Source organism: Plasmodium inui (assembly GCF_000524495.1).
Source record: "Plasmodium inui San Antonio 1 unplaced genomic scaffold supercont1.4, whole genome shotgun sequence".
In the NCBI taxonomy this organism is placed as follows: domain Eukaryota; phylum Apicomplexa; class Aconoidasida; order Haemosporida; family Plasmodiidae; genus Plasmodium; species Plasmodium inui.
This window is the reverse complement of record NW_008481838.1, coordinates 872292-883847: the sequence shown is the minus strand read 5'-3', so window position 1 is coordinate 883847 and position 11556 is coordinate 872292. Positions and strand designations below refer to the sequence as shown.

Here is an 11556-nt window from a genome sequence, read left to right as displayed (position 1 = left end):
GGGTGGCAAAAACGAAGATTTAAAAAAAAATACATACATATATATCTATACACATATAAGTGTATATGCGACCAAGTTAAAACAAATGGCGCAAAACGAAGAGTACAGTGAAACACTACGTATGGGCGGCAAAACTGTGCATACTTCTTGCGACAAAGTGGCACACAGGGGGAAAAGAGGACTCGAATGTTCGCATTTGTAAATATTACTAAATGGTAATAAGAATAACTACGCAGTGCGAAGCGTTACTAAGCATGGCGAAGCACTGATAAGCATTACTGCATGTCAAAATGGACAAACTGCCTCGAAGAATAAAGAAGAAAATATTCACGAACACGTAGCATGTAAAAATAATTCCCCAGGAATAATATTCTTCTTAGCACATGGTTAAGAGCGTATCGCAGAAGAAGCATTTTTCATTTCCATTCATTCAATTAATTTCCATTTTTTGTACACATGCGAGAACTAATTTTTTTTTTTATGTGCACCCTACTGTAAAATTCTTATACTTGACAGAAGCGATCTTTTAAAAGAAATCATCCAAGGGCAGGCAAAACGAAAATTCCAGTAGGATTTTTAAAATACCAGTTTTGTAGTTTTTCCCTTTTTTGCGAAAACATGCAGTAAGGCCAATTTTTCCATTCAAAAATGAGAACATACGTGCGTACACTCATTTGCATGCCTTCGCAGAAAGTAAAGTGACGCCAGTATAAAACATAGGAAACGTATTACGAAACCGCAGAGAGGGAAAACATATGCCCCCACTGTATATTCATTTATGGTCAATGTGTCTTATTCGTTTTTTCAACTTTCACCGCTTTTCCGGCACACCTTTGAGCAATTTTATGTAAGCATTGGTCACCCATTATGTTATTTGCTTTTTCTGAGGTACGTCAAAATGAAGGCGAGTTTTTATATATACGCCATTGTCTATAAAGAGGAAAATTCTCGTGTTTCAATTTGTTTGCCCTTTTTTTTGCCACATTTTGTGGTTCGAAAAGGCAAATGTCGTAATGCCCACCGCTTGTCCGCTGCTTGTCCACTGTTGTGCCATTTTTTTAAAGTGGAAATGAAAACGAATAGCGAAAAAAATATCCCAACATCCTTTGACGGTGTGCCAATTCGTGTGGTGCTTCTGAACAGCCACCTTTTTACTTGTTCACTCTTGGAAGCAAAATGGGATCATTTAAAGGAAAAATACCTAAATAATGGACTACATAGCCCGTCAAATAATTCCCTAAATACTGGGCTACATAACCTGTCAAATAATCCGCTAAATAGCCCGCTAACCTGATTAAATCACAACTGCTACATCTTTTGTAGCCAATTCCCGGAAATTGTAACAAAAGGGGGAAAAAAAAGAATGGCAATGAACGCGGGAAAAAATATAGCGTATGAAGAATGCTAATTATGCAAACCCACTGAACATAAACGAATAAAACATGTAAAACGATTTCATTTAAAAACCACAAAATGAACCATTTTAACATTTTGCAAGGAGCAGAATTGTAGCTGCATTTTTTTTAATAAGTCCCTCGCACAACACCTAATCAAAGTATATAACAATAAACGAATATTTCCCATAACCATAAATTTTGACATCTCCTTGGAAACTTTTTTTCCCCGTTCCAGCTTTTTTTGGTAAAATTTTCTCCAATTTTGTATGTATAAAATTGTACCCGAGAAATTGCGAATGGACGACTTTAACAAAGGAACGCATCATTGTCGCTCCATAAAAGGCTATGTAAAATTGGTAACATCCTAACTACGCCCGTTTGTATGTCGCTTTATCCTGTCGCTCCGGTAAAGAAATTATGTTAAAGAATCACTAGCGTTCTACCGTTCTACCACTGTTATGGTGCAAGGGCGTCACGTACATATTGAAGAAGAAACATATGAATTCACGTAAAGTAGAATGTCAATACATACGTACGAACGCATGGATAGACGAACATACAAGGAGTTACTATTCCCTCAAGAGCGCTTACTGATTCTCTTGTCATTATACATGTTGACCCGCTTTTCGGTTGCAACAAAACCTTTTAAAAAATTACCTCAAAATTGAAAAAAGCAAACATATTTCCTAAATGCATGTACTTAAAATAGCTTAGAGGAGATGGTTAGGCCCGAGTATTCTTCCCCCCCTGAGATTGTAATTATCAAAATAAGTGGAACAAAAGGCAGAACGATTGCGCCTCACGATAGATGGAATTGTAGATCTAGGAATCTACATTATGTGTGTCTCTATACGTACATGCATATACCGTAGTATACTCGCCACTTACACCAGTTTACATATGCACTTCCCCCCCAAAAAAAAAACCCTTTACAGTTTTACAACGAAGATGAAGCCAAAAAATACGTCCGCAATTCCCGAATCAGGGACATACAGTCCCAAATGACTGAGCGAGCTTTGGAATTGCTGGTCCTCCCAGAAGTAAGTCAAAATGTGGGATCACTCAATTTGGCATGTTATCGATTTCGAATGATCCGCGTGAGGATTTTTTCCAGGCGTTCTTCCCTTTTTACGTTAACCATTTCGCTGTTTTTTTTTTTGTTTTCCCCTTATAGAGCCCCTGTTTGCTGCTAGACATTGGATGCGGATCAGGCATAAGCGGAATGACCCTGAATGAATCCGATCACTTTTGGATAGGAATTGACATTAGCATTCATATGATAAGTACTCGCAACTTTTGCTTCCGCGTCATTTTGATGTATGTCCCAAGTTATGTGTCCATACTTTTCCACATCAGCATATATAAACAACGTGTAACATTTTCCTTCTTTGTCTTTCCAGAAGCGGGATTGCAGAATGAAGCCCACCACGGAGGGGACATGATTTTAGCCGACATGGGAAAACGTAACCTTCGCGATGTGTCCACATGAAAAAGAAAAAGAAAATGGCACATTGGGATTATTGCATGAATGAGATGAGCACACTACTGCATATTCGATTAAATGGCTTGTTGGCGCCTAACCGACACTTTCACGTTTCACCGCCTGCCAATTTCACCGCTTCCCCCCTTTACTATTTCTTCCCCGACCTTCTCAGTGATGAAGTTCCAGCCTTGCATTTTCGACGGAGTAGTCAGGTAGCAGAGCCTTTTTCTACTCCTGATCCGTTCAATGCTCCTTATTGTTCATAAAGCAGAACGTTTATATAGACAAATTTGTATTTTTTTTCCCCCCATTTCAGCATATCTGCCCTGCAGTGGCTATGCAACTGGGATAAAAAGGATGAAAATCCCAAAGTGAGAATTAGCACATTCTTTAAGTGGCTATATAACTGTATGAAACGAGGAGCCAGGGCGGTAAGCGTCAACTTGAAGTGCACGCGGCGCACAGATGTGAATTTGTTTAGGGTGCCAAGAAGCGTCTATTACGGAGTGCACCTAAGAGCACAATCCCCATTAGTGTTAAAGTCATGAATAGGCGTGCTTATCTGTGTGCTTGCTTATACCTATACGCACACCTGCGTGCATTCGTCACCCCCTGGTAATTACCCCCCTTTTGCAGGTATTTCAGTTTTACCCCGACTCGGCAGAACAAATAGAAACCCTCACGAGTTTCGCCATGAAAGCTGGCTTCGGTGGTGGTGTTGTCGTTGATTTTCCAAATTCAGCAAAGTCGAAAAAGTAACAGAATTAAACTTCCTTTGAGGGATAAAAATGCATATATTTACTTATGTTTATATTTTTTTACATTCCTTAATGCTTCCCAAATTTGTTTTGCTTTTCTCGCTTTAGATATTATCTGTGCTTGTGGACAGGGTCCGCCCTCGTTTCGCACCTTCCGGAGCCCTTGGAGGACGAGGAACATAATGATATTGCGACCACAAACAGGAGGTAAAAATGCCAAAAGGATGAGCTATTTGTGTGCACATATGAAATTGCACTGTGTATGCGAACGATGTGTTTTTATACGCCCCTCAGTTCAGTTTTTTTTTTTTTTTACCATCAATTATATCACCAAAATTGTGCAAGCATTAAGATAACCACTTCCACATACGCAACATTTTTCCCACCACAACGCAGACATAATAAGAAAACAAAAAAACAAATAAAAAAAAACAAGGAATGGATTTTGAAGAAAAAGAATCAGAGAAGAATGAAGGTAAGCGAACCGATAATATACTCTTCCCAATTTCCAATTAAGTAACCAATCTATTATATACCATTTTGCGCACCCTTTTTACACCGTCATGTGCATGTTTGTTGATTGGTTTTTTTTATTTTTTCCACACACCTTATTAGGGACTGGACGTGAAGAGGGACAGCAAATACACAGGGAGGAAAAGGAAAGGGAAGTTCTAAGCGGCCCCCCTGGATTTGTTTTTACGTTACGTGTACTATGTTTTGTGTAGCTCTTTTTTATTTTTTTTTTTACAACATTTGAATTTTTTATTTTTCATAAAAAATTGGCGCCATTTTGCCCTAAATTTGTGTGCAACTTATTTGCTGATACCGTTTTACACGCAATAAGTGTTAATAAAAAATTTATTGTTAAGGCTCCCTTATAAAAAAAAAATTGTAAAATAAGTACCCCCACAAAATAGGGAAAAAATAAGAAAAACTGAAATGTACCTTTCGGTAGGTTGAAAAGACGCTGTAAAGCGACAACGAAAATTCCACCAATTTGGATTAATTTTGACAAATACTTAAAAAAAATTAAAAAGGACAACGCGGTATGTACCATGTACGTTGGGGGAAAAAAAAAACCAATGGACACCGCTCTGATTCTCTTTCTTTCTTCCTATTACTTAAGCAGATTGAAATTCTTTACTATTTCTTCACTTCGATAGTTTTTATCAAATTCTTTTAACGTTTCGATCAGTTTTTCACAGTTCAGCTCCTTCTGCAGCATAGGGGGTTGGGGAAATAAAGGCGGACATATATGGATTATCTTATGCATACGTTTATCCTGTGCAGTGTGGGGGCGGAAATAATCCTTCTTTTGTGCACTTATGCGTTTAGTAAAGAAAAAGGGTCCATTGTATGTTCTATTTTCTGCATCATCATTATGTATGTGCGTGTGTATGTGCGTATGTATGGGTACCTTAAGTTCACCCCTGGTATCTTTATCCTTCTGCTTGTCATTACCATGGGGCGCTTCGCTGGCCAGTGGGACCGTCGACTGATCTATTACCTACAAGAAAAGGAACCACAAATGTATATTTTTTTTCAAGAAGGTGAACATTCTCTTTGGTAAGTAAGAGAAGTTCGCTTTTTCACGTCCGTTTGCAAAAAAAACTTTGCTTTTTCACGTCGGATTGCACGATTTTCCTTTCCATTACTTTGTCTATCGATTTATGCAAAATGAGTGAAATGAATCTGAGGCAGGACTTTTCCGTTACGCTACATCCGCTGTACGAAAGGTAGTAGTCAATCAATTCTTCGCTGAACTGGTATGGGTAAGAGCGACGGGCGGGGAAAATTGATTGGCACGGTCGGTACTATCGGTGCTCGTATATCGCATACGTATGTAGTACGCAAGCGTACTCCGGTAGATAAGATTTATTCATACACGTGTGAACCTGCTGAGCGCGAACATTTGGGAACTTCCCAATGGAGAGCATCAGCAAAATGGCACACTACTTTACCTTTGGTGTATTTTTCAGCAGTAGTTTCAACAACTCTTCATCCTTGTGGCTTACGAAGTTGTCATCCATCATGGCAGCCTCGCGTAGTCAGATATTTGAATAATGTGGTTTTTGTGCATGAACATGATAACACGAATATTAATAAGAGTGATAATTTATTTCCCCTTGTTCCTTTAACTGTTCCCCAGGGGGGAAAAAGGAAAAAATTAACGGGTGAATATTCGCAGGGGTTCGCCCTCTTCCTAACTAAGGCAGCCACATGGACGATCACAAATATGCAAACAGGTAATTTCGAGACCGTGAACGTATGCGATTATGCATTATGCGTGCCCGGAACATGGGTCAGGAACAAGCAAGCCTTCCGGAAAAAAAAAAAAAAATATATTTCAGCTAGAGTTAGCTTCGTAAATCCACGGCGCGGATGTTACGACTGAATGAAGAAACTATTAAGCGTATTTTTGCATGCGGTTTAAATTTCCCGCGTCAGCGGGTTTGGCCTATGCGTTTGAGTTTGCCTTTTCCCAGCGTTCCTCATAACAGCCACGCTGACTTCCCTTTCGTGCTACAATGGACAGGAACCTAGTCGTGAACAAGCGAGTATTACTTGGTGAGACTTATTGTTAATCACTTTCATTTTCTTCTTCCCTTTTATGGGTCATTTTTGGCGGTTTATGTGGGTCCACCTTTTAAGTGACTTTTTTTTTCTTTGTTAAATAGCAAACTTGCGAATTAACCGCTGTTTTTCTTTCCTTTTTGTTTTGGTAAGGAGGAATTACACATAAAGTGTAAAGAAATTATGCTCAAAGTGTGAAATTAAGAAGTTTAACGAATTTTTCTCTCTGCAAGAAGAGAGGAACCGCGAAACAAAGCTGAGGCATGGAACGAGGACAGATTGAAACCTCTGTTAGAAAATTTCCCTCTTTTACATGTTTCCATTCAGCTGAAAATGCCTTTGTTTTACCAATTTCGCGATTTTTTCCCATTTGTACTTAACAATTCCTTTTTATAGCATTTTTTTTTTTTTGGTGAAAAGGACTGCGCACGCAGTACACTTCTCATTGTACGCTGCACAGTCATTTGACACAGAATAGTTATTTTCCTTTTTTCCCCTCCCCATTCGTTGTTATTGGATTCTTCTTGATAAAATAGCAGTTTGACGTAATTTTTAAGCAGTGCACATGGATTTGCGCATTACACACTTTAAAAAAAAAAAAGTTAAAAATCAATTACACATATGACAGTCTACTCGGTTAAAAAAAAGGAAATTTAAAATAGAACAAATTAAAACGGAAAAAAAAAAATAAAGAAAAAAAAAAAAGGAATATACACATATATGTAAACAATATACACTCATTCGATTACAATTTTTCGAGTTATTTAAGCTTCGTAAGTTTCCTCTTCTTCTGCAACCATGGAAAGAGTCACTAATTAAAGAATGAGGAAAAAATAAAACAATTTTTTCCGTTCACCATTACGCTCCAAAAACGTAACCATTATTATGTTTTTTTTAAAAAAAAAGAAATTTCTTTTTTTTTTTTTGTCATAAATGAAAAAGAAAAAATGCCCTGCCCACACATTCTGCACTAATAGCACCACAAATTAACAACGTTCATGTAGCGGAAAAAATTAAAAAAAACCTTCTGTTAACATTCGTGCTGTCTAAATAAGCAAAATAGTAGATATCGAAAAAGGGGAGCGAAAAAATTTGCGACATCGGGTAAGTAATCTTTTAGCGGGAAGTAGGTACGGAAGTGTCAGCCGCGCTGTAGAGGAAAGAAGGGGCCCAAAAGGCCAATAACTGCAAGAAGCGCGCCCCGTAGGGCACCCACTAGCTCATTGAGAGGCTCACCGTATAGCCCACTCCGTAGCAACTGTCTCAAAATGCCAAATGTGAACCCCAATAAGCCTGGCGCTGACCCCGATTGGGCGCTCTCCCATGGCACCAAAAACCATGTAGGGGAATATGTACAAAACAGTGACATCACAAAACACCTCCTTCAATGTGCCAGCGATATCCAAAGAGGAAGTTTTCACAACAAGGCTGCACAAAACAGCTCCAGCGATAGCACTAGAAGCAGCAACCCTAACAATGAAGTACCCTCCCCCGATTTGTCGACGTCAAATAACGCAGCAAACGCTACTCTTCCGAAAAATCACAACAGTGATGACACGTACGAAGTGTACCAGTTAAACGTAAAAGCTAGTAGCAATGACTCGTCACCGCAAAAGTCAAAGTTGAGTGTAGCTAGCTATGCACAACAGTATGAAGAATCTTACGAAGAAAGAACAAAATTTAACAAAAAAAAAAGCAGCTTTTATGATAATAATGGGGTACCGGATACTTATCCCTTTCTGAATAGCTATAATATTAGTCATACGGACAATGCGAATAGGAAGTATGATAACGGGGCACATCAAGAGAACAATTCCATTGGTGGAGGCAACCCCCAGAACAACAGCACGCAGCATGCTAGCATGTGCGATCAGTGCCGTGGTGTGAGGCCAAATGAGAATGAAGGGGAATCAGTGTGGGGACCGCATAATTTGGAAAACTTCCGCTTGGGCAAGAAAGAGACCTCGAAGTGGGGGTCGCCCAAGTGGGGTCCCGAAAAAGAGGAGCAGCGAAGCGAGGTAAGATGCGAAGTAGAAATCGATTCACCAAATGACGTACCAAATGAACAGGGAAGTTCCAGTTGTGCCTCCCTAGGACCAGCCCATGGCTACCCCAAGGGACAAACCCAAAACGACGGCGATGGGAACAAGAAGAGCGTGCAGAACTGCGATGTAGACAAACAGTCTGAAAATTTTTGCATCAACCGAGAGAGAGCAATGAGTCATACAAAGATATTCAATTATGCCGGAAGTGAAGAGAGGAAAATTACTAAGCCGAAAGATAAGACGAATACGTTTGTCCCAAAGTACAAGAACTTGTCAGCCAAAGAAATCCATTTTAACAGCCTCGCAGGGAATGATAACATAACCATTTTAGCGGCGAACAAAATGAAATTAGATCTTACCAAGTTGTCCGAAAAGAACGAAGATACTTTACCAGATGTATATCCATTTCATCTTTCCAGAGATACAAAAAATGAAGAGGAAAAAAAAAGAGCACATAAACCGCCTTGCTTGGAAAAGTTATACCCTACAAATTTTAACTATATAAATACGTATAACAACAATAATTCTGATATTACCCTGGAGGAAAGAAGAAATTATATGCACTCGAGTCATATTTTTGATTGTGATGATAATAAAATGGACCAACACTATGAGAAGAGGAGTAAAAACACAACGGAAGTCGTCACGCATCGCATCACCAAAGATGTAAGCAATGTGGACAGCGAGAAGGAGGAGAAAAGGAAGGTGAACCCACTGTATAGTGATTTATTTGGAAGGAAAACACCAGATATTAACCACAACGCTCCATGTCAAAAAATCATTCCAACTACTTTGAATTGTAATTGGATGTATTGCCCCATCAACAGCAAGAAGTACTCGGAACAGTCCATTAATTCCTTCGATTATTTACAATCTTGTGAAAAGGGAAACTTTAACAGAAAGTCATATTTTCATAAAGAAGTATATGATGATGAAAGAAAAAAAATTCTTCACGAAGCAGTACAGAAGGGGACCAGGGCTTCGCTCAGAGTACATATGGAATCCATTTTACAGGATGGTGCTAACTACAATTTGGAAGAGTGCAATCATGTAGAAGCAACTTACCTAATTCTCCATAACATAAAAGATTCTGTGTCAGATGACGAGATAAAAGATGCTGTGAGGAAGAGCGGCGCATTCGTAGTTACCTATGAACCGGAGTATGACTTCCTATGTGATACACGCAAAAGCAACGCGAAGTTGTGCATTAGGCATGCTAACGGGAAAGAGGGCTTAAATTTATTAACGAGTTTGTTGGCTCAGCTGGAAATTACAGTTCAGCGCATGTGACGCTGTCCGACTACTATCGTCCTGGAGAGGATCCCTACCGGATGCACCTCCACCAGAGTGTGTGTATAAACACTCCACTTATGATGGCACCCCTTTGAACGCCCCTTTTCCCCGGTATTTGTGAAAAATCGTGGAGTAGGAAATTCATTTATGGTTAATTATAAAGTTAATGCTAAGCGCGAAGGGGGGCGTAAAGTTCGGCACGCAAATTGGCATAAAATTATGCGTGATGTGAAAGCGAAGATAAGATTAAACCCAACCGCAATTTTCTTTTATCTCATTTTTTTAAAGCAGCGCAATTGGAAAAAAAACATTTAATTATACACCACCAGGGGGGAATGATGCCAAAATGACAGCCAGGGAAAAGTCGAGTGACAGCGAAATGGGAGCAATATAACAAAATATTCACGAATCTTTGACCGAAAAAAAAAAAAAAGACAATAAAAAAAAAAAAATGAAATGATCTAAATTAGCCAAATGAAGGTCACCCTCTAGTGAGTTTTCCTCTTATTGGTTTGTGAAGGGTCTTCTGCGGGTTGCCCTTAACCTAAAAAGCAGAAGAAAGGGGGAGGAAGAAGGCAGAAAAAAATAAACGCAAAAATTGTGATAAAAGCTGAAGGCTCTGTTTACGCGATTAAGCAAATACACCGCATACACATGTGCGCGCAATTAGGAACATGCGACGTATAGGCACACGTGCAATAGTCTCATCGATGAATCTTCTATGCGCGTAAAAAAGGCAAAACGAAATAAAGGGCCTTCGTTTTAGTGATGAAAACAAAAGGGCATAAGCGTAGGCGCATAGTGCGCAGTGTTTTAGTTATGCTAAATGTGCGGACTTCGTCTGCCCGACAAATGTCAGATCTGTGCATTGTCACGCGAACAAGCGAACAGACGAACGGACAAACCAAGGGGAGGGTTTGCTTTGCGGCTTAAGTCAAATTGCCATTTTGCACACGCATGATGTATCTTTTCGTGTAAGCAAAATTAGCAATCGACGGGCGAAATTGCACAGAAATGCATTCAAATATTTATTCGTTTGGATAGCAAAGAATGTTATACTGTGTACACATTTAAAAAAAAAAAAAAAAAAGCAAAGGGCCGATTTTTGTTTAACACATTTCTTGCTATGTATTGCTTTACCTTAATCTGTACCTTTCTCTTTCTTCTTTTTTTTTTTAACTTTTTACGTTTTTTTATAATTTTTTCTTCTACATGATCTTCTTTTTTTAATGAATAATCATCTTGATTTAAAGACATCTTTTGGAACTGTTTAAAAATTGGAGGGGAAAAGAGGAGTAAAATTTGTGGCATCGCTTTTAAAGGCTCATGTTTGCGCGGCGGATGGCCTGAGTTCGCAGCGGCTCAGGGGGGTTTGCGCGTTTGCATGAGGGGGTGGAGGGTGTTAGTGCGTAGGTGTGTTGTACGCATAGGTGTGGTTATAATTATGGGTGTGTTGTAGTGTGGGGGTGATTAAACTGCAGTTGCATTTATAAGTTGGGGTATGCTTATAAGTGCAGATTGCTCATATTTTCGCACGCTGATGCCCCTTTTCCGCGCATAAGTTCAAGATCGCAGCTTTTTACATTTATTAGGTTTTCTTCAAACGCTTTATCGAAGAAGTTGGCTTCTTTATTAATTAGACGCCACTAATGGGAAAAACGAGGAGAAGGGGAAATGAAAATTTTGAAGTGGAAGCTTGAATAATCGTATTGCATTCTTTTTTTTTTTTTTTTTCTTTAAGTGGCGAAATAGGATGACACTCATGATTTGTGTGCGCGGATAAGTTTTAAATCAAAAAAATAAACGAAAAGACTTGGAAATGTTGCAAAAAGATAATGACATGTAATGCTCGCATTTTTCATAATAGTACAATTGTATCGATTTTCCTGACATGTTTTTTCTTTTTTATTGAATAAGTATTACTTTTAAGGAAGGTTTGTTTTTTAATCCTGTGTAGACAACCTGGTGAAGATTCTTTGGATTTTTGTTGTTATTTTTACCCATTT

At 38.9% G+C, this 11556-nt stretch overlaps 3 protein-coding genes across 3 annotated transcripts; 2 read left to right on the top strand and 1 right to left on the bottom strand.

Moving 5' to 3' along the window:
- Positions 1-2116: 2116 nt before the first annotated feature.
- On the top strand, positions 2117-4313 carry C922_01365 (hypothetical protein; the record flags this gene model as incomplete). The annotated part of the gene is made up of 10 exons (XM_008816971.1): positions 2117-2152; positions 2333-2437; positions 2572-2680; positions 2798-2860; positions 3053-3092; positions 3197-3311; positions 3517-3635; positions 3747-3845; positions 4035-4113; positions 4254-4313. 10 exons carry the CDS (start codon positions 2117-2119, stop codon positions 4311-4313), a joined length of 825 nt encoding a protein of 274 aa, XP_008815193.1.
- A 442-nt stretch (positions 4314-4755) lies between these two features.
- Positions 4756-5668, bottom strand: C922_01364 (hypothetical protein; the record flags this gene model as incomplete). The annotated part of the gene is made up of 4 exons (XM_008816970.1): positions 4756-4854; positions 5056-5145; positions 5264-5401; positions 5600-5668. The coding sequence occupies 4 exons, from the start codon at positions 5666-5668 to the stop codon at positions 4756-4758; spliced, it is 396 nt and encodes a 131-aa protein (XP_008815192.1).
- A 1812-nt stretch (positions 5669-7480) lies between these two features.
- On the top strand, positions 7481-9547 carry C922_01363 (hypothetical protein; the record flags this gene model as incomplete). Its single annotated transcript, XM_008816969.1, has 1 exon — positions 7481-9547. The coding sequence occupies one exon, from the start codon at positions 7481-7483 to the stop codon at positions 9545-9547; it is 2067 nt and encodes a 688-aa protein (XP_008815191.1).
- Positions 9548-11556: the final 2009 nt, after the last annotated feature.